The sequence below is a fragment of the Aspergillus brasiliensis genome (assembly GCF_001889945.1).
Source record: "Aspergillus brasiliensis CBS 101740 unplaced genomic scaffold ASPBRscaffold_3, whole genome shotgun sequence".
Lineage (NCBI taxonomy): Eukaryota > Fungi > Ascomycota > Eurotiomycetes > Eurotiales > Aspergillaceae > Aspergillus > Aspergillus brasiliensis.
This window is the reverse complement of record NW_027137444.1, coordinates 3,203,759-3,226,713: the sequence shown is the minus strand read 5'-3', so window position 1 is coordinate 3,226,713 and position 22,955 is coordinate 3,203,759. Positions and strand designations below refer to the sequence as shown.

Here is a 22,955-nt window from a genome sequence, read left to right as displayed (position 1 = left end):
AGTACCGGCTAAGAGAATATCAGTCGTGGGGAGGAGATGTAGGAGAAAAAGAAAAAAGAGAGAGCAGTATGGCTATACTGTGGGATCAACATGAACGCCCAAGCATAGGTCAATGAATGATGTCGAATAGTGTGGGTATAAATCAGGTTGGCATAGAACAGGAGGTAAAGGGAACTTGTAGTCGGTCTTTGCTACTATACCACCAGTTAGCCATGCGTTCCAAACCTTAGGTCAGGGAGAAATACCTTCAAAGTTCGTTCTTGCTTCGCGCAGTGCACTCATGGCACTGAATAAATGCCGTTCGGCCTCTTCTATGTGTGAGTTGATGACTGTTACGTCATAGGCATTTCGATAGTTCGCGAGGACATGGATTCTCGCTTTGGCCGAGCTGCATTGAATTGGACGCATTAGCATGATCGCAAGTAAGATCCAGTGCAACTGTAGCAATCTAAACAGAGGTATACCTTAGAGCAGCTTCCCCCCATTCGATAGCCAACTGTATCGACTTGACATGCTGATCAGGCGTCGCATCCATGGTCAACAGCGGCTCGTTCATATAGATCGCCTTTCTCTGAATAAAGATCTTGTCGAGGTACTTATAATGCTCATAAGCATCGGTGAGTTCCCCCGACCAAGGATTTTGTTTGCGATAGGTGATCGGGTCTATCGTGTCGAACCATTGCCGGAGCAAGGCAATCGTCTGATGATTATCGCGGATCTCATATTTCATATGTCGTAGAGTCCACGGACATGACCAAGGGACATAAGAATAGCGTCTGGAGTGTCGGCCCAAAGCTGCCCCCGCACACAGTTTCGACCTCCCAGTCGACCGTTTGGCGATGTAATTCATGTGATCTGGCGGTGAGGGGAGATATGGCTTGATCGCGGGGTAGTGATCTCTTAGATAGGATCCGGACTATGAAGGTTGTGGATGGGTATAGGGTGTTCTGGTAGGTAGTTGCGATCCGGCGCAGCTAGCATTAGATGGATGAATGAGGAGAAGAATGTGGACAGAGGAGGTACCTCGCACTGAATTATAAAGGGAGCTCGCAGCTGGTTTGCTCCTGGCGTCTACAGGGGTTACCCCGCATCTTGGGTGGTGCTTATGTCACCGCGGTATGCGCCGCGGCAGGTCAGGCGACTGGCGAATGATTCACCGTTCCGTCATTGTTCGAATAATTAATGCTAGCAGTCATTCAAGAGACCTTAGTAAAGAGATGTCTAGAAGTATTCAGATGGTAGAAGAATTCAAGATTGTTATTCCACAGCAGAGGTGAAGGTATCTGAAGTATGGAGTAACCGACGATGAATGACGGGTCTCGTGCCTCCCGTGGGTATTGTTCCCGCCCGCTGATCGACAATCCGTCACAACAAGGCGGCAGTTGCACCGATGCGAGTAGAACAGCCTGACTGTCCATATGTGGCGGTATTTAACGTATTAGGCAAACTTTGGAGTATACACTTCTTATTGCTAAGTGCTATTCTAGAAGCTAACATCCATCTGTTGCGTCACCTCATCAAAGATCCCCTTGCTCATGGCCGCTAATTACCCACATACTGTCGGTCGGCATTTAGATCCTGTCTTTTTAATTAGTTGTCCTAGCCAAGTAGCTCACACAGACGCTAGTATGTATTATGGTAAAACAATAAGCTAGGTAGTTAAATGGTTGGTTGACCCCGAAGTATAGAAAGAGTACATCAACACACGGAGCGGAATCATAACCGTGCGCTTACTAGTAGTATAGTCCAGTATCTACTTTCTGCTGACACGCCGCAGATTCTGCTCTATTCCTGATCCCCTATTTAACCTGGAAAGTCATGAGTGAAGTACTCTATAAAAGAAGAAAAACAGCCTCAGATCAGCTCAGAAAAATTCTCGCTGGTCTCTCGCATCTTCGTTCTCATCCCACATGCTGTTCCATTGCCTGGCCAATACTTCCTTTGCACCGGTGTGCTCGATCCGTGCCGCATCCCACATAACGTAGCCCCACTTGGGGATCTCATCGCCCATGTACTCTCCGAACATATTGCTGTATGTCCCTTTCCACAAAAGAGTCCATGCCAGTGGCGGGTACTCTCCGTCCAGATTGTTGACAAAATCACCCCGGAAAGGCAATGGATCTCTCCGCTTCTCTCTCTTGTCTCGCTCAGAGGATGCAGCATGGCGGCGCTCGTGCTGTGCCAAATAGCTGAGTGCGCCGAGGCCATCTGCTTCTAAAAATACCGAGGTGTGAAGTTTCAAGCTCTTCTCCATTATGTCGACTAGATGCGAGTGGTCCTGAGTCTTGAAGAAAACCTGCTGGAGATGATCGAGGCCTTGTGTAATAAGCCCAATGAGATATGCCTCTTCGTAGCCTATCATGGATTGCCGGCGGTTAGCTAACATTTAATATCGAGCCACAAAATCACGGAGCGGCAAAATCACACTTCCCGGGGCTTACTGACTCTTGATATCGAACGCTCCCCGCGGAGTGGGCGGTCGATCCTGGTCATCGAATTTCGGATTGGTCTCATGGAAATCCCAGGTGACTGACTCTAGGACTTCTAGACCTTTGGTTTGTAGGAAGACGTTGACGCAGTTTATCTCCTCCAGCTCCCAGGGCTCATACAGACCCTCTAGCATCATCAGAACTTCATAACCATCGAACCTAAGCCATGGGATAAACAAATCAAGTTTATCCAAGTGCTTATGTGGGCCTTTACCCAATAAGTTGGAGAATAACTGGAAGTGGTACAGGGCGCGAATTATTCTGTGTTCTTCAGTACTACTCAGAGGCTCATTGATCTTAGTCTGTATTACCTCAGGCTCGTTGGCCAAATTGCTCAGTGCCCACTCGGAATAATGCCGTGCGAAGGGCTTCAAGACGAAGCGGTAAAAGGCCACCATGTTGACGGTGTCATCTAATGTGAGAACTTCCGGTTCAGTTGCGTGACAGGGCGAGGAGCGCTTTTTCTCGAAAGACTGAAGATATTTCGGAATGGTGTCCATGCTGCGCGCCTGTATGAAGCTCAGTGAGCTGGTCTCGTGGACAGCACAGGCATCGATGAACATGCTGCCTAGAGTGACTTTCAAGCGTGCGAGGAGAAGGCGTTTGCGATCGAGAAGATACTGTTCATGATAGACGGGAGATGCTCTAATCAGCGCTTCAAGCCCTTCAAAGTCCAGTAAATTAAGGATTTGCACTCTTAGCTCTGCCGGGAGGGTCTCAAGTTGTATATGCGAGTGCGAATGGCAGGGCTCATCTGTCGGTAGGCTTTCAGGTGGGTCTGAGAAGCTTGACCCATCCGTAGTTGGGCTTTCGGGTAAGTCCGAACAATTCGAGTCATCCGTCAGTATGCTCTCAGAAGAGTCCGAGAGCTTCGAGTCATCTGTGAGTAGTCTTTCAGACGAGTCTGAAAGATTCGTGCCATCCGTCTTTGAGCTGTCGTGGTTGACTTGGTCGATGGCTGGGCTTTCGGGAATGATTTCGTCGATAACAGCTGAATCCAGTACAGAAGTCATGGTGGAAACAGTCAGCAAAGGCTAAAGAGGGGTGAAAATAAAAATCAAAGGCGTGTCTTAGACGCTCAAGTCTTTTTGAGGTAGAAATCTGAGAGTGAAGGGAAGCTAGAGTCATTGACAGACAGCCTGCTCTTAAGGTGCTGAGTTCGATGACATAAGCGCCACCGATGACTGTGTGTTGTCTCGAGTTCCTGTTTCGGTAACACCAGCTACAAAGGCCCTTCCGGCCATTCACAATGAGACGCTAAGAAATCTGGGAATTGAGCTAGCTCTTCTGAAGGGGCTATAGAGCTAGTAAGGAAGAAAATCAGAAGGTAGTCGTAACCCTTTAACCCTTTCTCTACCTTGAGTATTCATTAGATTAGAAGATACCAGCTCTTATAGGTGAATAACCGTTCTATCGTGCTACAAATCTTTCTCCAAGTCCAATTCAAGTTGTGGCCATGAGGATTCCCACAAAGTTGAGAGTAGGAATTATCGGTGGGCATGCTTGGTTCACCCTTTCAACCGCCAGCTAATGGCGCTTCCTGGACTAACAGTCATTTCCCTCAGCGCTATGAACTAAACCGATATAACATTTACCAAGGATTTCGAGTGTGGAATCAACGTAAAGCGTTGGCTTCTGAACGGCAGCCCTCATAAATCCAACCCAATGGTCTGGAACCACCGGTATCCTATTCAATTCAACTTAATTACAATTCATATTGTTATACCTGATTGAGCCCGCTGTGTAGATGCTAGCTATACAGGTGCTTCACCGTTTGAAGCAAGAATATGATCTTGAACGCCTCAATTTGCAGTGAATACCTGAAGCCATAAACAACGCGCGCCGCAGCGTAGGAAAAGTTGTCACTGCAGCTAACTGACTAAATATAGAAAGCAAAGCGAAATCATACAACCATATAAAAATATACACGAGTGTTGTAACTGACTATTTATTTAACCTCAGGTATATCCTATCTGTTCTTTATCCATGTCCTTACTTCCAATAGACTTATTTCGTTTGATATACATGTCCTTCCCGGCTGACTCAAACGGGGCGTATGAAGTCCATCTACCCAGCGTCTTCGGCGCCTACCCCGATGGCCCTTAGGCCTACGTGTTCCTGGCTTTGGGTGAGGATCTTCAGAGTCAGGGTCGTGGTCGACCCTGCTGAACTTTTTGTGAATATGATCACGCCTTTGTAATAGGAAACAAAGGTACGTTCCCTTGATTCACTTGTATGCGGAGGTCTTCTTCACTTGCTTTTGTATTCATATACCGTTTCACATCTACCAGCTCTGTAGACCGCTCCAATGTTACTATAGCACATTAGCAGTAATGTCACTTACCTTCTTCATTGAACTCATCCCACTTGCTCGTACCTAACAGCTGTAGTCTGGTTATTGATCCTGCAAATTGTTTCCACGTTTCTGCAGATTATTGTCTTCTATTCCTCCTTCCTCGTGGGCGATATTTCACCTATATCTGCCAAATTAACATCGCCTATCCATCATGCACTCAGATCCCTCTCTTACAGCGAAAGCTGCCTCCAACGCCGAGGACGAAGTCCTCCGGCCTCTTAACGAGCTACACAGAATTATAAGAGGGATGTATCATGAGATACAAGGCCACCAAGTGACGATCTTATCCCTAGAGGAATGGGTTCGGACAATTGATCCGAACACTTACGTGCAGCTCAAGCCCTGGCCTCAGACTCTCATCAACGCTTATGATGAGTATAAGTTCTTTGTTAATCTAATAAATACGAAGAAGATGGGGTACAAGGAATTCAAAGACACCAGCGATAAAGAAGAACTTGCAGGCACCAGCGACTGCCGGTTCAAACGTTTACAACTCGCCCTGGAATGGGGCCAAGTCGCCCTCAGGTACGGTTAACAGTCTGCCATTTCCTTCCCTCTCTCCTATCTCACCCTTTATATTCACCATATCTACTGATTTCGACTCCAATGAACCGTCTTCGCCTTCTGATTTGAGGATGGGTATGGCTAACCAACCAAAATTTTTCTTCAACCAGTGCAACTGAGGCACGGCTTCACGTGCTAGTCACCTACAAGAATGCGTTTCGTGATAAAAGAAGTATCGATGGCCACATCGACCAGGCCAATCATAACCTGAACAGTGCTCGGGACGCCGTGAGAGAGGCAGGAATCAACTATCGAAGTAAGTATTGAGATGGAGTTACATCAGAGGGATTGCGGAAGACATTTGTTCCAGTGGCTAATCAAACGATTTGAGTAGGATACTGGGCAAATGTGGCCCAAGAGCCACCTTGTGAAAAGGGGATTCCCTACGAGGACGAAGAAGAAGAGGAAAATAAAGCGACAAATCCTTGATCAAAGGTTGAGCGTTTTGTACATGTGGACGTTATGCTCTGCCCTTGTTGTTCTTGTTTTTGGTTTCGAGTTCTCCAAGTGTCATCATTGGATGGATAGCAACAGACACTACTCATCTTCAGCACAGTCATTCTTCTTTTCAAGCTTTGATTCTATTCAGAAATTTCACGTCAATCGCTCTCTCCTTCGCTTGCCCCGTTCCGCTCGCTAAGCATCGTAGGCTTGCGGACAATGTTACGACCTGGTTACGATCCTTAGTAAAACACCCAAGCCACACCGCACATATAGGTACAAATTCACGTTCATCCGATTATGTTCTTGATAGCTTAGACATATAACTCCTAAGCAGCAAATAAGCCCTTCCATAGCCTTCCAGACATTCCGTACCATATATGGCTACCATCACTTCTCTTTGCACTTGATCTTGAATGCAGCATTCTGCGTACACTAGTGCCACTTTACCCCATTCTAAGCAGAGTTTGAGGCTCTTCATCCTTGTTTCGCAGGTCTCCCCAAGCCTCTCATGATTCGCATAGCGGACATACCCGAGGAACGCCTTATGTGCTGGCATGACCAATTGGACATGAAGATATCGTAGACGTTTTAGCCGTGATCTGTGGATGCATGTCAACCTATCTAGAATTTTGGCTTTTGTGTATTTCAGGAAGCTAACCTTCGGTCTTATAAACGACACATAGGCTTTGTACCTATCATATGCTTCAATGAGGTCTTGAGGCCCTGGAACGAGCTTTTCAAATGTGCTCGAATCAACTGTTGGGAGCCCATACAGCAAGCGAGGCAATAGTTTTCTGGTGATACTGTACGTCCTGGTACTTTGCCCGGATGATGCGGTGCAACTCATTCAGAGGTTTGCTTGTATTTCTCGTATGCTTCGATGAGGTCCTGGGACCAAGGAACCAGCGTTTTATATGTGCTCGGATCAATTGTCGAAGCCTATACTTCAAGCGAGGCAATAGTTTGCTGGTGATACTGGACATTATGATACATCTTCCTAATTATTCTGTGTAGCTCGTTCAAAGGCCTTAGCACTTCGATCTCCGAATCAGGCTGTCCTTATGACAACAGGCAATCATTAGAATGTGGTGTCATTTCAACGATCAACGAAGCCGTGGGGCCAAGGATCCAGCTTCTCATAAGTACCTGGATTGATTCCCTGGACCCATGCATTATGGGAAGTAACGATGTGTCCATGCCGTTGCACCCCATGGTACATCATGCGGTTTAGAGGTGTTGATGAGGTTCTGAGACCAAGGGATGAGAAAGTATCCCTATTATTCCAAATTCCGTGGGAAAATATGGAGGATCATCCCATGGAGCTCGCTCAATGGCCTCGCGGCTTGTAATTCTTCTTTATCGGATTGATGCTTGTAGGATTTGTATCTGACCCAAGCCAGCTCTATCGCCTAGCATACTGTATGTCTGTGAGACAGCTTTTGGCGGATGAATCGCATCTGTATACACGCAGACTGAGAAAGAGGAGTCATAATGTCATGCAGACATCGAGAAATCAAAGTGAGAGCAGCTGATATTCCCCTTCGAACTCCTAAACTGTGGAGCCAAACATGATGCGAATGACTTGAGCGATGCAGAGCCGTCGTACAAGGCAACCAGGATGTTTCTGCAGAAGTATATCGAATCTGGTATTGATAGAGGCCCACGCAGGCGCTTTTAGGAGCAATGACTCATTGTATGGAACCTAACAAATTCCCGTCTCTGCTGGGGAACCCTCTTTTTGGGTCGGCTGTTGACATGACCACGGGGACGCTGCTGGCTTTGAGACTTTCCGAAGAGTCCGGTTCGGCTTTCGCTTCTTTCACTCAGCTGAGAAGGTGGGCTGTCCGCCAGTATAAGGGGTCTTAGGAGTGTGTAGGTAGGGGTAAATGTCCTTGAGCCCAAGAGTATATTAGCACGGCACTGCGACGGATCCTTTCTTTTCGCGGAATCGTTGCAGAACTTGACGAGGATGAGATGTCCGATGAAGATGAAAAATCTGAACTGCAGTCCTTGAAATTGATATATTTGTCTCTCAGACAGAGAGGTTCGGTGCGCTATGAGCAGGATGTTGCGTTCATCTTGTTTCGTTCTTTTTCTGGTTGGAGAGCACAGCCAGTGTTGTTGAATGCAACTTTCTGAGCGATATAATTGCCGCATGTTAGCTAGATGAGCTTTTTGACAGGATACTCAGAGACTGGGGTTCCGTTAAAGCTCCAGGCACATCGATCGCCTCTGGTCCCTTCTGTTGTTGGTCCTCCGTGCCGCCACAAGCTCGCCAAGTATATTCCGGCGCGACGTAGTTGGTGCCGGCACCAGCTGAGCATTGGGTTTGCTACTGGGGGCGTCTTCTGACCTGGGCCCGTAGATAGGATCAGAGGCCAATTCATTCTCCCAGTGATCCTGTTCGTCTTCTTGGGAGTTGTGATGCCAACAGTACATCGACGATATTATCTCTTCTCCTATTTCCTCGTGCGATAAACCTGTTCTATACGCGAGAATGCAGACAGTGTCTGATAACAATTCAGCCTCCACGGCCGACTCCCCTTTGACTTTTGCCTTCTAATGCCATCCTGATGTGAGTTGTTGGGTTCAGGAGCCTTGAGCGCCCTCAGGTTTGCACGATCTGGTTTCCAGAGCCTACCCGTTTGCGTAACGGTGCAAGCTGATTCGTTCCTTGCTGGAACGTCGTTATTCGCTGAGCGAGCAGGCACGCCTGCGTTGTAGGCTATTCTCGGCTGCGTCTGCCACCGCATGCAGGTCTGACATCTCGATAATCTGTGGGTTTGTCACCTTTTATATCTGGAGGGTGAGAGCGCGAACGATCATCATCTCGCTGCCTGGCAAAGGTTCCTCCTTTTCGGGCATGATGAAGTCTCCTCCCAACAACAGGCCCCAAACGGAACTATTCTTCGCCGCTGAGGTACTGCGCAAAAGCCGTTGTATGAAATCGACAAGTGTGAACACCGAAATGACCACATAAACCTTTTTTCTGAATCAGCATCTTGAGGTGACTGACTGCATCTTATCGACCGACGCACCCAGAGGACAAGTAGTCAAGGGGTTTCATTTCTTCCTCGCCTTCTGATACTCCTTCTTATAATCGAGAGTACGTGAAGACGATGGATGAGTGGTACTCTCGACGCTGGCACACTCCAATGTGTGTTGGAGGTTACTCTCGCGCGTCTAATAGTTAGATCCATCCAACGCCAATACCCAGAAGTAGACAACCGGACAGCAGCTTTTGACTGTACCGAATATAAGTGGACCATGAGAAGGATGGTTAATTGCATCCCAGAATCGTATGAGCTGCACAGTCGTGAAGCAATCGCTAATGGTGGGTGTTCCAAACGCGATGGGCGAAGCCCGTTCGATGATTTTTAAGAATTCTCGACATGTTTTTGACGGCCTGCCTGCAATCAGTTCACTGGGACGACACCCAATTCATAAAGAATAGCCTCGTAGTAACTGGCAGCACAGCCCCAACGGGCCTCACTCAGGGATCGGTGGTACAGCGAGTTGCTCCACTGAGCTTGCTTTCCAGCTCACCGGAATTTTGATAGAGCACAGCCAAACCCTGTCTTTATAAGATGGCCGGAATATTTTCGTAGTGATGTGGAACATATTTGAGGAAGGTGTGGCACAGAGAGGACGCTGATGTTATGACATGCAAGGAGACGAATGTTGTCACATCCAGGGAAACGTTATATGAAGATTTTCCATTTTTTTCTCCGCCTCATTCATCATCGTAAAAAAGTCCTTGCTGGGAGTATCTCCTGGAACTTCTCTTTTTATAACACCTTGGATCGGGCCCTTGTTTCTCTATCCATCACGACAATTTGATATTCAGACTCAAGCCTTTAGAAAACCTTGGAAAGCATCAATGAAGAGTCCCGCCCAGCCCAAAGCAGAAGAGCTGGACTAACTCAATATATAGTTGCGAAAAGCATTGGAGTGGTGTGGGCGATGTCGAATCTGAATAAGGACGATTCGGACATTCGATCGTCTTCGTTGCGTAAACCAAAGTAAAAGATTTGTTGGTCTGGAGAAAGATTGTGAGCTCCAACCGGATAGTAACGCGAGAATATAGAATGTGAGCAGTAGGTCTCATACTTCGGACCACCTCAACGTCCCTTTGCACCAGATATCGACTTTTATAAAGACACAAAAAGCGATAAATTGGCTCGTTGAATGGCATTGCACCAACAACCGGAAGTGACTTTCTAAAGTATATTCGTTTCGAACACCACCCATGGACTCGTCGTGGAATCGAGCGTGGCCTTCATAACCAGCCATTGAGGTGCTCGCATGTCGACAAACTCTTAGAACCCCTCGAGCGAAAGATCGACATTTCTAGATGTCTTGGTCGCCATCCCAAGGTAGGCCAATCACCGAGCCAGGTTTATTTCCTTTCGCGTACTTTCTTGACGAAGTTATTGTAAATCCAGCGTAGGTTTTATTGCTGGAATATAGAGTGTGGACGAGTGTGTGTCTTTCTCTTCACTTCAGGGCAGACTGTGCAATGCCGAGTAGGGGATCCCCTTCTCACTCACAAGAAGAGGCGGCGCAAGAGCAGCTTGAATTGAGACCCAGAGTTAGGTAGTATAAAGTGCATCTTCTCTTCACTCCTTAGAAGGTCGTGCACGGAAGATACTCTGAAAGTGGTCTTCCAGCTTGTTATATATATCAGCTGGATAGTTGCAGATATCATGATCCGGATCCTCAGGCTCTTGAAAGAGTCTAGCTTCATCTACTCGTCGAAGTGTCGGCAGATGAGGAAGAAGTCCAACGACAAGCCAAGTGGGATAGCAGCAGCACATGTTTTATAGCGACCTTGAAAAGGTAGAAGAAGATCGCGAGTTAGCCAATCCAGCGAACATATCTGGATTTAGCTCCTCGAATACCGTTATCGGGAGAGACAATGTGATGACGATGGAGGACGCAAAGTAGCAAGGAGTAGCCAGGAAGATCTTCTACTGAGAAAAGTCGTGGACTCGTTCAAATGGAACACATGTCCGCATTCCAACTCTGTACTGGCGTAGAAGACTGATCTTCATAATTATATACGTCATCATGTAGAGTGTGATGTACGAAGTACCGCGTTGAAGGAAGCGTTATGAAGTTCATATATGGCGACCGCAACGCAGTGAGGGGTCTGAGTGCATTGCCAGTTCGACAGAAAGGCGACGTTGTGTCGATATGTATCTGCTTGGTAGATTGTGAAAGTGTCTGGCGGAGCCAGCTGGATAAAAGCGAATTTGCTATAGCGACATTGAAATATTCTATTATGCTGGTCACAACGCGGGATGATAAGCTTGTTGGATAGCTGAGAAGGCCACAGTGACGGAAATATTCAGTCAGGAGAGTAATAGTATCGTCACAGTAGTGGGCTTATTCGTGAAGTTCGGCTGTAATTGTTCTTTTGCAGGCTAGACTGCTTTGCGGCAGGTATCATGTCGAAGAGAAGCGAGCAGGATGATATGCTCTACTGACTCCATTCCTATATCGAGTTTGAAGAAGCTGTGTCACTGTTGCACGTCTTGTGAGTAACGCCGATGAGAGCAGTGGGGTGTCCTTTGAAGAGACAGATTAATCATGAAATGATGAGATGCATTTGTATGAGTGTAGAGCGCTTGAAGTTGAGCAGATATTAGATGGGGAGAGAGGTTAAGGGATAGTATAGAAGGATTTGTTGTTCAATGGAGAAGGTGAGTGAGAAAGCTCGACTTTGAGCTCATCATTTTCCTTCTTCAACTTTCCCGTCTGATCTTTGAACTCGTGCAGACGCTTCATGGCCTCTATCTGTATGTCGATACGCTCCTGGCGCGCTTTGTAACACTCTTTCCAGGCAGCTATACGCCCCTCCTCCGCTTCGCGAGTTTCTTGCTGCAACTGGCGAACAAGATTTGTAATTCCTTGCATGTCTTCAGGAACTTCTTCAGTCTGTTCACCAGAGCGTTGCCATTCTGGCTCGCACAGCACAATGGTATTTGCCACGCAGGCCGGCCCAGCTGTGGGCAGATAAAATGACATTGTACTGGTTTCCGACCAGGTGGAGATCGTTCTCGAGGCCATCTGTTTTGACATTACCCAGCTTGGAGCGGTCAAGAAAGTTGAAGAAGTATATGAGCGAGAGCAGGAGAAGCAATCTGTAAATGAGCATGTCTCCAGGAGAGGTGGTGCTCCGAGGGAGACGAACGAAGATTATATATGTATGTGGCTGCGGTCAGGTGAAGCAGTCAGCAGGAGTGAAATGAGGACAGTGACCGAGGAGTGGTGATTGTGGAAGTTGATTGAATTAGAGGGCAAGTGAAGCTGTAGTCTCTATTACAGGGATTGAGGTCCTTCACGCTGGCTAGTAGTGATCGAACGACACCAAGTATCATAGATTAAGAATCACGAACGTCGACACATTCCCACTAGGCTGCTCGAAATACCATCCCTGGTCATCCCTGGTTGCAGACTTATCTCTCCAGTAGAAGGAAGATAGCGATTGCGTTTTATTTGATGCTCCAGGTAAAGCTGGCTGCGAGAACGAGAGCTTCCCACCAATTGATCTTATCATCGGACTCAAGTGTCTTGTCGGCTTCTTGCTCGAGTTACAGCATATCGCACCCCTGCGAGTCGATGGCCATAGAGTAGCCATATCCCATGTCGCTGTCTGTCCTTCGCATGAAAGACTGAAATCTATCTGTGTGACTCCCTTTAACAGTAGCTCGGTTCACGTTATAGAGAGGATCAGTGGAGATCTTGCAATACTTTTGCCACGATCGGACAACGCTCAGAGAATAACTAGAGCAGTGTACAATATGATGCCCAGAGTAGTCATAATGTTTCATTCAACCTTCTGCTGTTTGAGTTCGTTCAGAAGCAGCCTCCAGTAGAGGTCGCTCAATTTTCGATAATCAAGCTTCCACTGGTAGAGACCTTGCCACAGACACTCTGACGATATGCCAGTAAGATCCTTCCAGTCTGTTGACAAAGGGTAACATCGGACTGTGGAACAGGAGAGTGTTCAGGCTGGTATCTAGCCAGATGAACCGCCGAGATTCGTTAGAAGTATACTTAGTAGGCAAGAGCTGACGTGGGCGACCGGAGTATATATATAGAGTGGCCGTCCCCTAATGAATAGTTGGAGAGAGGACTCCCCGTTCACCGAATCAATACTAGAAAATTCAGTGCGAGTTGCGGGACGATGAGACAGTTCTCCAAAAGACACTTTTTTCGAGAACTAGAGAATCCATCAGATTCAACCTGATCAGTGGTATGGTTGAATTTGGGGTTGACCACAGCTCAGTAAGATTCAACACGTGAGTGAGCCAATATTGAGGTCTCGAAGATGAGTTCTCAATGTTTCGCTTGATAGTCATCGGCTCCGACTGAGAAAGAAGACTCTCAAAGTGTACGTATAATATATCTGTCATAGGGATGGATTTAAGGAGCAGCAGAACTTCCAGATATTGATAGTCGAAGTCATCCACAAAGTCCGGCTATCTTGCGAGATACCACAGATGGAGCCAAGCCTTCCTGATTAGAACTAGTAGGTCTGGGAGATCGTGGTTCCAGAGTAATTAGCCTCGACCATTTTTGTGGCGCCCACACCAGGAGCAATGCACGGTGGATAACTGAGGAATTGGTTGCCCACCATGGTGACCTGATATCAGGCTGGATCTGAGGGAGATAAGAATATGTGTTCGCACTGGCTGTGACGCCCACAGCCGGCACCAATCCTGCTTGGTGATGGAATAGAGCCTCAGCGTTGATAAGTGACTCTTCATAATCACTCTGGCCGAAAGCAGGTGCGAATATTATATGTATATTGTGAAGAGACATGATAGCTGTCCACCATTTCTTCATCCACCATTTCCTGGTGTAACATACAAACAGCCAAAGTCACGCGTAAGTCAGCAAGACTGAAAGTTGACCTAGGTAGATCTAGATGTTTCTCTGACCAGGGCAGTGGAAGGACAGGAGATCCTTCATGGTTTCGGGATCCTGACCCTCCACCCCTAGTAAAAGCCTAGTCATGCAGAGTCTGAAAAGCTTAGCCGGTTCGCATCCGATACACCGAAAGAACGCTCATAGGCTTTGATCCATGCCGTTCGTCCTAGCCAGACCGAGGAGTGTCTGGATAAGCATATCGTCGTTAATGTCCTCTCTGGTCTATCTTCCCAGCTTGATGGAGGGGATGATGTAGTAGAAATAACCCATCATCCCAACAACTATGTTGGCAGTAAATCGATGACCTCGATCCACAGTGGTAGACAGTTTCCCTGTCATTTCGCTTCTTGGCTGCTCTGTGAGTCTGCAGGTGCAGCCCTGATATTGCACTTCTGTTCATTCAAGGAGCAGTTGTACTTTCTGACAAGTTGGGCTTGTCCTGAAGTAGGCGGCTAGGACCCAGTAGGTTCGTTAGCCGCTGCGCATCATTTATGAAGAGCATTAATGTAGCCTCACCAAATAGGGTACTCGCTGGTCTTCCCGAACCGTGCACTTTGCCCACGATTTCTGGCAATGGAAAGGAAGTCTTCATTTGCTGATTCACAGGGAACTGCCTGCTCAACCTTTCCTCCGAAGCCCACAAATGCTGGAAGCGCGTCTGCCTTTTCTTGGCAGTTAGTATATAATGCTGCAAGCGCAATAGAGCCATAGCAGATCTACTTGATTGTTTCAGTGTGTTGTAACAGAGAATAAAGAGCTTGAGAGATGAACCCCTGTTCCAGCTCACAGGCCAGGAGGAACCGAACCCAATGAGGCTTGTGTTCGGTACTGTGAAGAAGAAAGTGAGATGCAGCGTGAACGACATATGAGTTCGGAGCCACAATTTGCTATCTTTGTTCGTGATGGCTGGCAACAGGCAATATCGTATTGTTCAAGGATCACGCAATAGCTCCTCCATAGGACGAAAGCACATCCAAAGAGAGTCAGTGTGCAACAGCCGAGGTCACTGAACTCATCAATATCCACGTCATTGGAACCCGAGTGCTACAGTGTGCCTTTCAGAAAGATGTGGCCACGGAAGCATAATTCCGGTTGGACGCTAACGTTATAACATCCAGTGAAGCGGTGATGATAGTACTCATCGCCAATGCTCCTTTCGGTAGACACCACAAGACAAACAGCGTCATAGGGGTAAGACGATTGAGCAAATAAGAAGAAACCACCACCAAATGATCTTGTCTTCGTATAGACAAGTATAATAGTGGCCACGCCACAATCCCGACTGCCTGAGAATTTCTCATGCAAGGCCACTTCGAGCAGACGAGATTCTGTGTACTCAAATAGGGTAGATTTGCATAGTGCGCAGTGAGATCTTGGAAGCCGGGTCATATGCATGTATCGCCAGAGACAGAGTACCGTAAGAATATAGGGATGCAATTATGGTATGCTGTGCTGACCAAGTCCGTATAGGGCGCTTCTCATAGGCTGGAGTGGCTATTGTAGAAGGCTTCAATGATTGTAGTTTTGGGTATATGGTGTGGGATGTCTTTCGCGTAGAGGTATAGAAGGTTCCGTGCTCGAGGATTTGGACCAGGCCAAGGAATGAATGGTGGAGAAATGTCGAGATGAACGGGCTGAACAAGCAACAGCTTGCTAGACGCAGTGAACTGTTTGTATAACAACTGGTAGTTTCTGAGTTCGAATGCAATGATCTCCGTCATTATCTCTGAACCACGAGATAAATATTGATCAGCTCTGACGGAAATGTGGAATATCCTAACCTCCTCAAGTGTATGCTTCCCTTTCCTGGGAGTAAGCGCAGCACAAGAGACTCCTTGAGTAAGGAAGGTCATAGATGAGGTGTGTGACTCCTGCCATGGCTCGGATAGTGTTTGCAGTAAAGCTCGCTCTGTTTCTTTTTCACAGGATGGAAGAGATCAGCTGGAGCAGAGTTTATATAGTGGGCATAATTCGAATATCCTGGAACACAGACAAGTGTTTTGAGTAATTCCTTCCTTGAATGACATGGCGAAGAACCCATCGTGGTTCTATTTTCATGAACACCGACCCAGAGTGGGACGACGAGTCGGTGATTTGTTAAGCTCGCTGGCAGTTGGAAGAACCGTGAGATACTTTGAGATACCATGAGTCATCCGTGAGCTCTGGCTCGTGGGTATCCATTGTTGAGCCAGAAGTTTGGTTCGGACTGCACTATCATGAGACGAGTCGTGAATCACACAAGGGGAGCATCTTAGAGAGCCGAAGAACATTTCCGGATGCGAGGACTTGCCCGAGGCAATTGCTGTATTTATTTTATAGAAGGTCTGTGCGTCCTGCTGATTAGGCATCTTAGCCTGGGTGGAATCGCTCGGCCTTATGAAGGATCTGTGTAGTCGTCAAGGACAAAGCGTATTGGGCGAGAGTCACGGTCTACCACGAAGACCAGTAGATACCTCAGGGTGTGCGGTCTAGTAAGCCAATCTGAAGAGTCGCAATTGCCTTATAGCTCATCTTCATCCGCGGGTATCTGTATGGAAGGCACACGATTGTATACCGGTCTGCAGACGCATAGATATTCGCAGCATCCTGTGACGTGTCGAAGTACCAACGGATCCCTGAAGTAGTATAGACTTTGTCCACAGGACACACAGAGCCAGGTCACTCTTTGTATCCCACATCCAAGTCGGCATGTGGGACAGCAATCGATTGGTCGGAGTAAAGGAGACCCAAAGAGGCACAGGACGGTGGCAGAGAGGCGACGATTCATCTGAGGATTGACAAGGCGAGAGGAAGCAGAGTCAGCTCGTCTTTCTCTGCACTGCCGGGGCCCTCGATGACCAGCAATATAGGGATTAACATTGGTGGTCATGTCAAGTATATGCTTGCTTCGCATGGAGGAACGCGTTGACTGGGTCAACCAGTAGGAAGCCCACAGTGTGGTGATTATATTGCATTCTTTGTTGAGAGTAGGCAACGTCATTCCCTTTGGGAAAGAAGGCACATCAACGTCAGGTGTGATATAATGGCCCTTGAGATGTCAGATTCCAATTCAACAGTTCAACAAGACAAAAGGCTCACAGAATGTCTCTGGCGATGAAGGAAGCGAGGTGAGCGTCACCAGGTATAGACTTGCAACGCTTGGTTCCCCACGGTTGCCGACCTCAAGAAGGGCCGACAACAGCATGGGGAGGTTGTTCATGATTTTATTATATAGTAATAGCCCGTTTTGCTCTGAGAGAAGAAGAGATGAGCCACTGAGAAGAGAAGGGGACGGCCTTTATAGGCTTCTGGACTGGCCTGGGATATTGCACTTACTGGGAATTCGTAGGCATCTTCCGTAGGAGAGGATGTCGGAGAAAGCCGGTCGTAGATGCTGCCATAGTGATCTGACTGTCTCTCCAAGGATGTGTAGAGAGTAGGATGTGATGAGGAAGAGTTTTGATTTTGGCCAGAGAACTTGCGGGTTTATATATTCGAAGAACTGATCTAAAAATTGGATTCACCTACTTCCTTCGCCATGAGAGTATTTCAGTTTAGATGCTCATTGATTGATGCTACGTGAAGTATCCTAAGTAACTAAGTGGTGATCCACATGATATTATCTTCACGGACAGCTTACGCGTCCTAGAGAGTCTGTATGGCTACTACGTACCTCGAGCTCCTGCTCATTGAACGATTATTCACTACGCTCCTACATCCACCACTGAACGCTCGAGACTATTTGTCATATACCGTGTTAGCACTCTAATAACATTCGTTATGGACTATATTTAGTCTTTAATGACATTTGGAATCCATGCGCCACTCTCGTCACTTACCTGAACGTATTCACGCTGTTTATGTTATCACGATCACACCAAATGAGTATATCGGATATGAAAATTTGTCATTACTCCACACCTGACTCGACTAAAAATCACAGCATCAAGCCAATACCCCCATAGGATCCCATCTGGGCAAGACCTTTGGACTCTGATCCAAGATTGCACGCACTTCACTCGAAACGAAGTCCGAGTCCACCACAGCCTGGAGTGTATATTCATCCATCCAGCGATCTGTCATCACAAACCAGCCCTTATCTCCCGCAGCCTCGCCCCATGAATTCTCGACGCGCCAGCGCACTGGCTTCCCATCTTCAATATGAACACCGGTGATGACCATAGCATGGGTCATAGCGGACTCTCCGCTCACCAATCTCTGGGCCTTGCTCATTCCCAGCGAGATGTTGAATCCCAGTGTGAGGTCCATGATGTCGAGATCCATGATTCCCAGCGTGCTATTGCTGAATTTGCCTACGTCACACCCAAAGAAGACGGGGTGACCGGCTTTGAGCATGGCGATGACTGCTTTCTTGAGGATCTGTGATACTAATGCCTTAGTGAAAGGTAAGCATTGAGCATGATGTGTTTACGTACCTTCATCTCCACATTGACATATGTTAATGGTCGTCCTTCCAACACATTTCCCAGCCTCTCCACCGTCAACAACCGGTTATATTCATTCCGCGGATCATTAACCAAGCTGAACAGACGCGCAGGAGCGACGCTGCCCTTCCTCACTGCTCCCAAGCTCGTCGCTTGACGGCCAAACTCGCGCGGTGTAAGTCTTACCTCTCTGGACTTCCCCTCCGCATCATAAAACTGCCATACAAACCTCTCATCAGGACTAGGAGGCGGTCCCAACAGAAGGGTAACCATCGAGTGGATCTCTTTCAGAAACCGCTCCTTAGCATCCGCCAACCCGGCCGCATCACCACTCCGCACCAGGCGTCTCAACACAAGGGCCTGCTCACGCAACTTCGCGGTGAGCAGCCAATTCATCCTGGAACTGTTCTGCGCATGATAGGCATCCGGATACAGGTCGTGCGGTACGAGACCATACTTCTCAATCAGGTTGACGACCATGTCCCATTGGCCGCCATCACTGACGGGGTCTTCGAGGAGCTTCTGGACCAGACGACCGGATAGGTCCTCGTCAGCCGTGGTGATGATTTGCTCGAAAAACCAGTTCGCCTTCTCCAGCTTGTCCCAGTAGAAGAGGTACGCCTGGCTCAGCTCAAAGTCTTTCAGGTTGTACGTCTTCATCAACGGCACGCGGTAGACGTTAGTCGAGGCAAAGATCCAGCATCGGCCGGAGGATCGCTGGTTCGTGATCGGGGATCCTTCGATGGGGACTTTGATGTTGAAGAGGTGGAGGTCGGACTGGATAGCTGGTCGGTTGGCTAGGACTTCGGTGTAGGGCTGGCTGGCCAGGCTGGATATGGCGAGCCGGTTCTGTCAATCTCCAAAAATAGGGTTAGTTTGGTTATGAATGCGAGAGCAGGAAAGGGTATATACTTGCCTTGGCGTTGCCCAGTAAAGTCTCGTTCCAGTCTTGCACATGCTGGAGGGAGAGAGAAGAAGCGCGCTCGCGTACATGGTAGGGCGGTGCTGGGATTGTCAGCGTAAGTCCTACGGGAGAATGAAGCGGGTGCTATCGTACGAAGCTGGGCTGACTCCTTCGTGTAGAGCGGCAGAGAGCAAGTATCGGCATCTTCAACCCACTCTTTGGGTGAGCGCTTTTCCTCACTATGGCTATTGGGCTCTGGCTTAGAATAACTGGTACCCATCGTGATAAGATGATTTCCAGTGGAATAAGAACAGAGATGAAGGTAGATGAGTGCCTATGGGGAAATGAGGGAAGATAACTGATAAGAAAGCAAGCAGGCGGAAGCGGTCATTCATAAGCATCAAGGACCCGGGGAGCCAGCGAGCGGGGAAACATACAGCTCAGGATAACATATCGGCGTTTTATTGGCCTGTTGGACGATGGATTATCGGCTAATTGCTGATAATTGGCTGCTCTGGCGGCTAAGCAAGGCTTGACGCTCGGACGGGGCAACCGAAGGATGATCCCATTCCCGGCGTGGATTCCGACATTAGCCCTACTGATCTTGGAGGCATCAACTACATCACATAACGATCGGTATACAATTCTTCTGCAAACCAACTTTCCATTATCCAGTACCTGCCTCTTCTGAAGGAAAGTAGATTCTGATAACAGAACGTAGCAAAGGCATTAGTGCGGATGTGACCGACAGTTCCGTATATATTGGGAATGGTTGCAAGCCTGGATAATGGGAATTTATAGGAAACCGTTCATCTCTGCTGTATCTCCCTTGATTTCCCTCTTATTTTGTTGTTACTGGGATCGAGTTCAATAGATATCAATCCACGAACATGATGAAGGCCACAAACCCGATATCTCCTATACATACTTAAACCGTCATAACTCTACAAACCCACCCCCTTAAACTGATCAAACATCAAGACACCTAGCAATTATATAGCTGAAAGCAAGGTCCACGCCGCAGGTCCATATATCAGATCATCAACTCCATCGAGTTGTATAGAATGACACCTGGAAAGCCAGATGGGACCAAACTCTCGAGGTCTGGATCGGCCATTGTGGTGGTGTCGCTATAATCACGAAGTAGCGATACATGCCTCATTCGGTGTAAACGCTTCTCCAGGCATAGCAGTTTAGGTTTGGTTTCTATATCCTCGAGCATGTGGGCTCGATAATCATGGCATATCAGCTTTGCTGTACGACCATGGATTGGGGACTTAAAGGGAAGGTGTTTCATAAAGTCATCTCTTTCTGTCACCAAGCTCGCTATGTCGTCAAAGGTACGAACTAGATCCCTGTATTCGGGTGCACGACTGTAGATTGTGTCGTTGATGGTCACGAAGCCCTCTGACGCGATAAAGGCGCTGGCATAGTTGATGAACCCCCAATCAGCTATCTCATCCATCTCAGGTGTGTCTGGGATGACAGAAAAGCTCCCAACGCCGGTGAGACGACAGAATGGCAGTAAGATTTCATTGAAGTCGGCTCCATAGCCAAAACTGCGCAAGGTCGAGGTAACTTCCCCGTTCCTCAGCCAGTCGACACAGTGTTTCTTGCGTAGGTGAATGGACATCGTCATGGAAGGCTTCTGGCTATGTTCGTAACAATCGGATTGCTCGTAGATGTCGAACTCGCTCTTGTAGCGACTGTCCAGCTCACTCCAGTAGCCAGAGTCCTCGTCTTCCGAGTCACTGTCTTCTCTTGCGTCGTCTGGGGCGTTTATTATTCGGACTAGCCTCGATGCCTTTGCCCAAAGTATGGCAAATTGAGCGGGGTCGTCGGGATCAGGCGCATATAAGTGAACGACAAGCCTAACCCTGTGATATGGTAGTCTTGCTAGTTTCATCCACCTGGAATAATCTCGTTCTTCGATCACCCAGTTGGCGTGGAGGAGCCTACAACGAATATCTATCCACGGATCTTCGAAAAGTGGAGAAAGGTGGATGTCGAATGTGTCGTAAAGACGGTCGGCTATGTCGTGGTAGAGCGCGCGGCTGGTTCGGAGAATCGCAAGAGAGCCCTGCCTAATAAGGTCTTCCCAGATGAGCAAACGTATCTCGTAGGGTAACACTATAAAGAGACCGAATGGTGAAGAAGCCATGGCGAGCTATGGTTTGTCGATATTCTCGAATTACAGAAGTGGTTGTTCTAACTGCATACGAAAGGGGAGTCATTAAGCAGTGGAAGTAGGGGGAGCAGGCTTGAATCATGGAGGACCCGCAAAAGTACTGTTCATGGTGACATCAAAGTGTCGCCTGAGAGCCTAACATCGAACCTTCCGAAGAAAATATGACGATATCGAGCATGCTAGCAAGAATCGCACATTGTCTATCTAGCATTCTAGCAGTATATAGTAACTTCAGTATCCAGCCTTGCATAATCGAATCCGTTGCTCTATAACTATTCTCGACTATTTTCTTCGCTAGAATCCTCTGAATAGTACAGAGCCAGTAGAATCAGCCTTGAAACCAGAATTTGCTATCATCGCCACCTATTCAAGATATGGCGCTCATTTCATCATACTGTTCATCTTCTTCCACACACCTACAAACACGACTCTGCATTAGCCCGAACAGGATACCAAAAGCAAATCTGGGAAAGTGGACGTCGCATACTCTCAAAAGACACAAAGCCAGTCTTGTCTTCATCATAGAAGTTGAACATGGCCTCCAGCTGCATGTCATTCAGCTGACTGCCGCTGCTGCTACCCTTCACGGCGGCCTTGAACTCGGGGAGAGCGAGCTTTCCTAATATAGATGAATACGGCATTAGTACCAGGAAGACACCCATGAGCATACTAGATGTGGTATTTACCTTCGCCGGATTTATCCTGAATCCCTTGTTAGTATCTACTTAACCAACTGATTTTAATCATGACTTACCGCCTGCTGGAAGAGAGCCTTCAGCTCCTCGTAAAAACCCTGTGTTCCCTTGGACTCCTACAAAACCTGGATCAGCCACCCGACGGGGAGTAACTCTGTATAAGGACGGAAATACCAACCGAAGCAGACATTTTGTATAGGCTGATAGTCAAAATTAGTGCTAAATATACTAAAATGAATGTTCTAAGCAAGGCCGGATTGATGTCGTGGAATTTTTCATCTCCACTTTTCCTGCTCGGATGCGCGATCGTCACTCGCTGTAGGGGCGACCCACTTGCTTATTTGGTTCATACCCATGGATTAAGTTGACGACCAATATTCCCTTCACGCTGACACCGACGTTGTTAGGGTGTCTTCACTGTCTATTCGGGACTCATCTTGATGGAAGCTATGCTCAGTGTCTCTATATGTCATAGAGGCAAATTGCTGGATTCAATACTTTACTCCAGCGGAGCACGAAAGCTGATTGCTTCCCCAGTTTGGGTGGACGAGGATACAAGACACCTTATATTTCCATCATCTAGTGCTTCCTTGGAAGTAGGAGTTATTGCAGTTATTAGTGGTTTAATAAGAGAACTATACATTCGATCAACCGTGTTTTGAGCGGATCGTGGCCGAGACTGTTGTGACAACGAGTATATTCTAAAGACCCTTAGACCACGTCGAGCCGCGAACCCTAATAAGCTGACTGTATTAAACTCCGTTATTAGCTTAGTCAATTCAGCTATTAGCAAGCCCTACCTAAATCACGTTGAAGTATTGCCAGACCACGTGGAGCTGCAATCCGAGCTTATCAGCACGGATTCCAAATTAAACACACGACCGGGAGTAACGTGATCTGAGCGATATATTCACATGCCCACTAATTAAAAAGGGAGACACATGGTGGGACCA

The 22,955-nt window shown here is 47.6% G+C and overlaps 8 protein-coding genes across 8 annotated transcripts; 1 reads left to right on the top strand and 7 right to left on the bottom strand.

Moving 5' to 3' along the window:
• Positions 1 to 72: 72 nt before the first annotated feature.
• ASPBRDRAFT_53189 (uncharacterized protein) lies at positions 73 to 556 on the bottom strand (the record flags this gene model as incomplete). Its single annotated transcript, XM_067627024.1, has 3 exons — positions 73 to 194; positions 246 to 388; positions 465 to 556. The coding sequence occupies 3 exons, from the start codon at positions 554 to 556 to the stop codon at positions 73 to 75; spliced, it is 357 nt and encodes a 118-aa protein (XP_067482507.1).
• A 1,308-nt stretch (positions 557 to 1,864) lies between these two features.
• ASPBRDRAFT_193907 (uncharacterized protein) lies at positions 1,865 to 3,502 on the bottom strand (the record flags this gene model as incomplete). Its single annotated transcript, XM_067620688.1, has 2 exons — positions 1,865 to 2,355; positions 2,446 to 3,502. 2 exons carry the CDS (start codon positions 3,500 to 3,502, stop codon positions 1,865 to 1,867), a joined length of 1,548 nt encoding a protein of 515 aa, XP_067482506.1.
• A 1,494-nt stretch (positions 3,503 to 4,996) lies between these two features.
• ASPBRDRAFT_53187 (uncharacterized protein) lies at positions 4,997 to 5,838 on the top strand (the record flags this gene model as incomplete). The annotated part of the gene is made up of 3 exons (XM_067627022.1): positions 4,997 to 5,370; positions 5,520 to 5,665; positions 5,744 to 5,838. The coding sequence occupies 3 exons, from the start codon at positions 4,997 to 4,999 to the stop codon at positions 5,836 to 5,838; spliced, it is 615 nt and encodes a 204-aa protein (XP_067482505.1).
• A 448-nt stretch (positions 5,839 to 6,286) lies between these two features.
• Positions 6,287 to 6,610, bottom strand: ASPBRDRAFT_88295 (uncharacterized protein; the record flags this gene model as incomplete). Its single annotated transcript, XM_067629514.1, has 2 exons — positions 6,287 to 6,356; positions 6,471 to 6,610. Coding segments are annotated over 2 exons (210 nt in total), but the record flags the coding sequence as incomplete, so codon positions are not given.
• Positions 6,611 to 11,517: 4,907 nt separating this feature from the next.
• ASPBRDRAFT_193905 (uncharacterized protein) lies at positions 11,518 to 11,883 on the bottom strand (the record flags this gene model as incomplete). Its single annotated transcript, XM_067620687.1, has 1 exon — positions 11,518 to 11,883. The coding sequence occupies one exon, from the start codon at positions 11,881 to 11,883 to the stop codon at positions 11,518 to 11,520; it is 366 nt and encodes a 121-aa protein (XP_067482503.1).
• A 5,637-nt stretch (positions 11,884 to 17,520) lies between these two features.
• ASPBRDRAFT_40528 (C1 family peptidase) lies at positions 17,521 to 19,522 on the bottom strand. Its single transcript, XM_067624372.1, has 4 exons — positions 19,273 to 19,522; positions 19,132 to 19,220; positions 18,207 to 19,064; positions 17,521 to 18,150 (listed from the first exon to the last, which is right to left on the bottom strand). The coding sequence occupies exons 1-4, from the start codon at positions 19,397 to 19,399 to the stop codon at positions 17,716 to 17,718; spliced, it is 1,509 nt and encodes a 502-aa protein (XP_067482502.1). The 5' UTR covers positions 19,400 to 19,522; the 3' UTR covers positions 17,521 to 17,715.
• A 630-nt stretch (positions 19,523 to 20,152) lies between these two features.
• ASPBRDRAFT_193903 (uncharacterized protein) lies at positions 20,153 to 21,280 on the bottom strand (the record flags this gene model as incomplete). Its single annotated transcript, XM_067620686.1, has 1 exon — positions 20,153 to 21,280. The coding sequence occupies one exon, from the start codon at positions 21,278 to 21,280 to the stop codon at positions 20,153 to 20,155; it is 1,128 nt and encodes a 375-aa protein (XP_067482501.1).
• Positions 21,281 to 21,723: 443 nt separating this feature from the next.
• Positions 21,724 to 22,192, bottom strand: ASPBRDRAFT_193902 (uncharacterized protein; the record flags this gene model as incomplete). The annotated part of the gene is made up of 4 exons (XM_067620685.1): positions 21,724 to 21,926; positions 21,994 to 22,009; positions 22,062 to 22,118; positions 22,181 to 22,192. 4 exons carry the CDS (start codon positions 22,190 to 22,192, stop codon positions 21,724 to 21,726), a joined length of 288 nt encoding a protein of 95 aa, XP_067482500.1.
• Positions 22,193 to 22,955: the final 763 nt, after the last annotated feature.

Coding starts and splice junctions, on each gene's coding strand:
- ASPBRDRAFT_40528 (XM_067624372.1), bottom strand. CDS start 19,399: ATGGGTACCAGTTATTCTAAGCCAGAGCCCAATAGCCATAGTGAGGAA. Junction 19,221..19,272: donor GAAGGAGTCAGCCCAGCTTC/GTACGATAGCAC, acceptor TGACAATCCCAG/CACCGCCCTACCATGTACGC. Junction 18,151..18,206: donor ATGTCAATGTGGAGATGAAG/GTACGTAAACAC, acceptor TTAGTATCACAG/ATCCTCAAGAAAGCAGTCAT.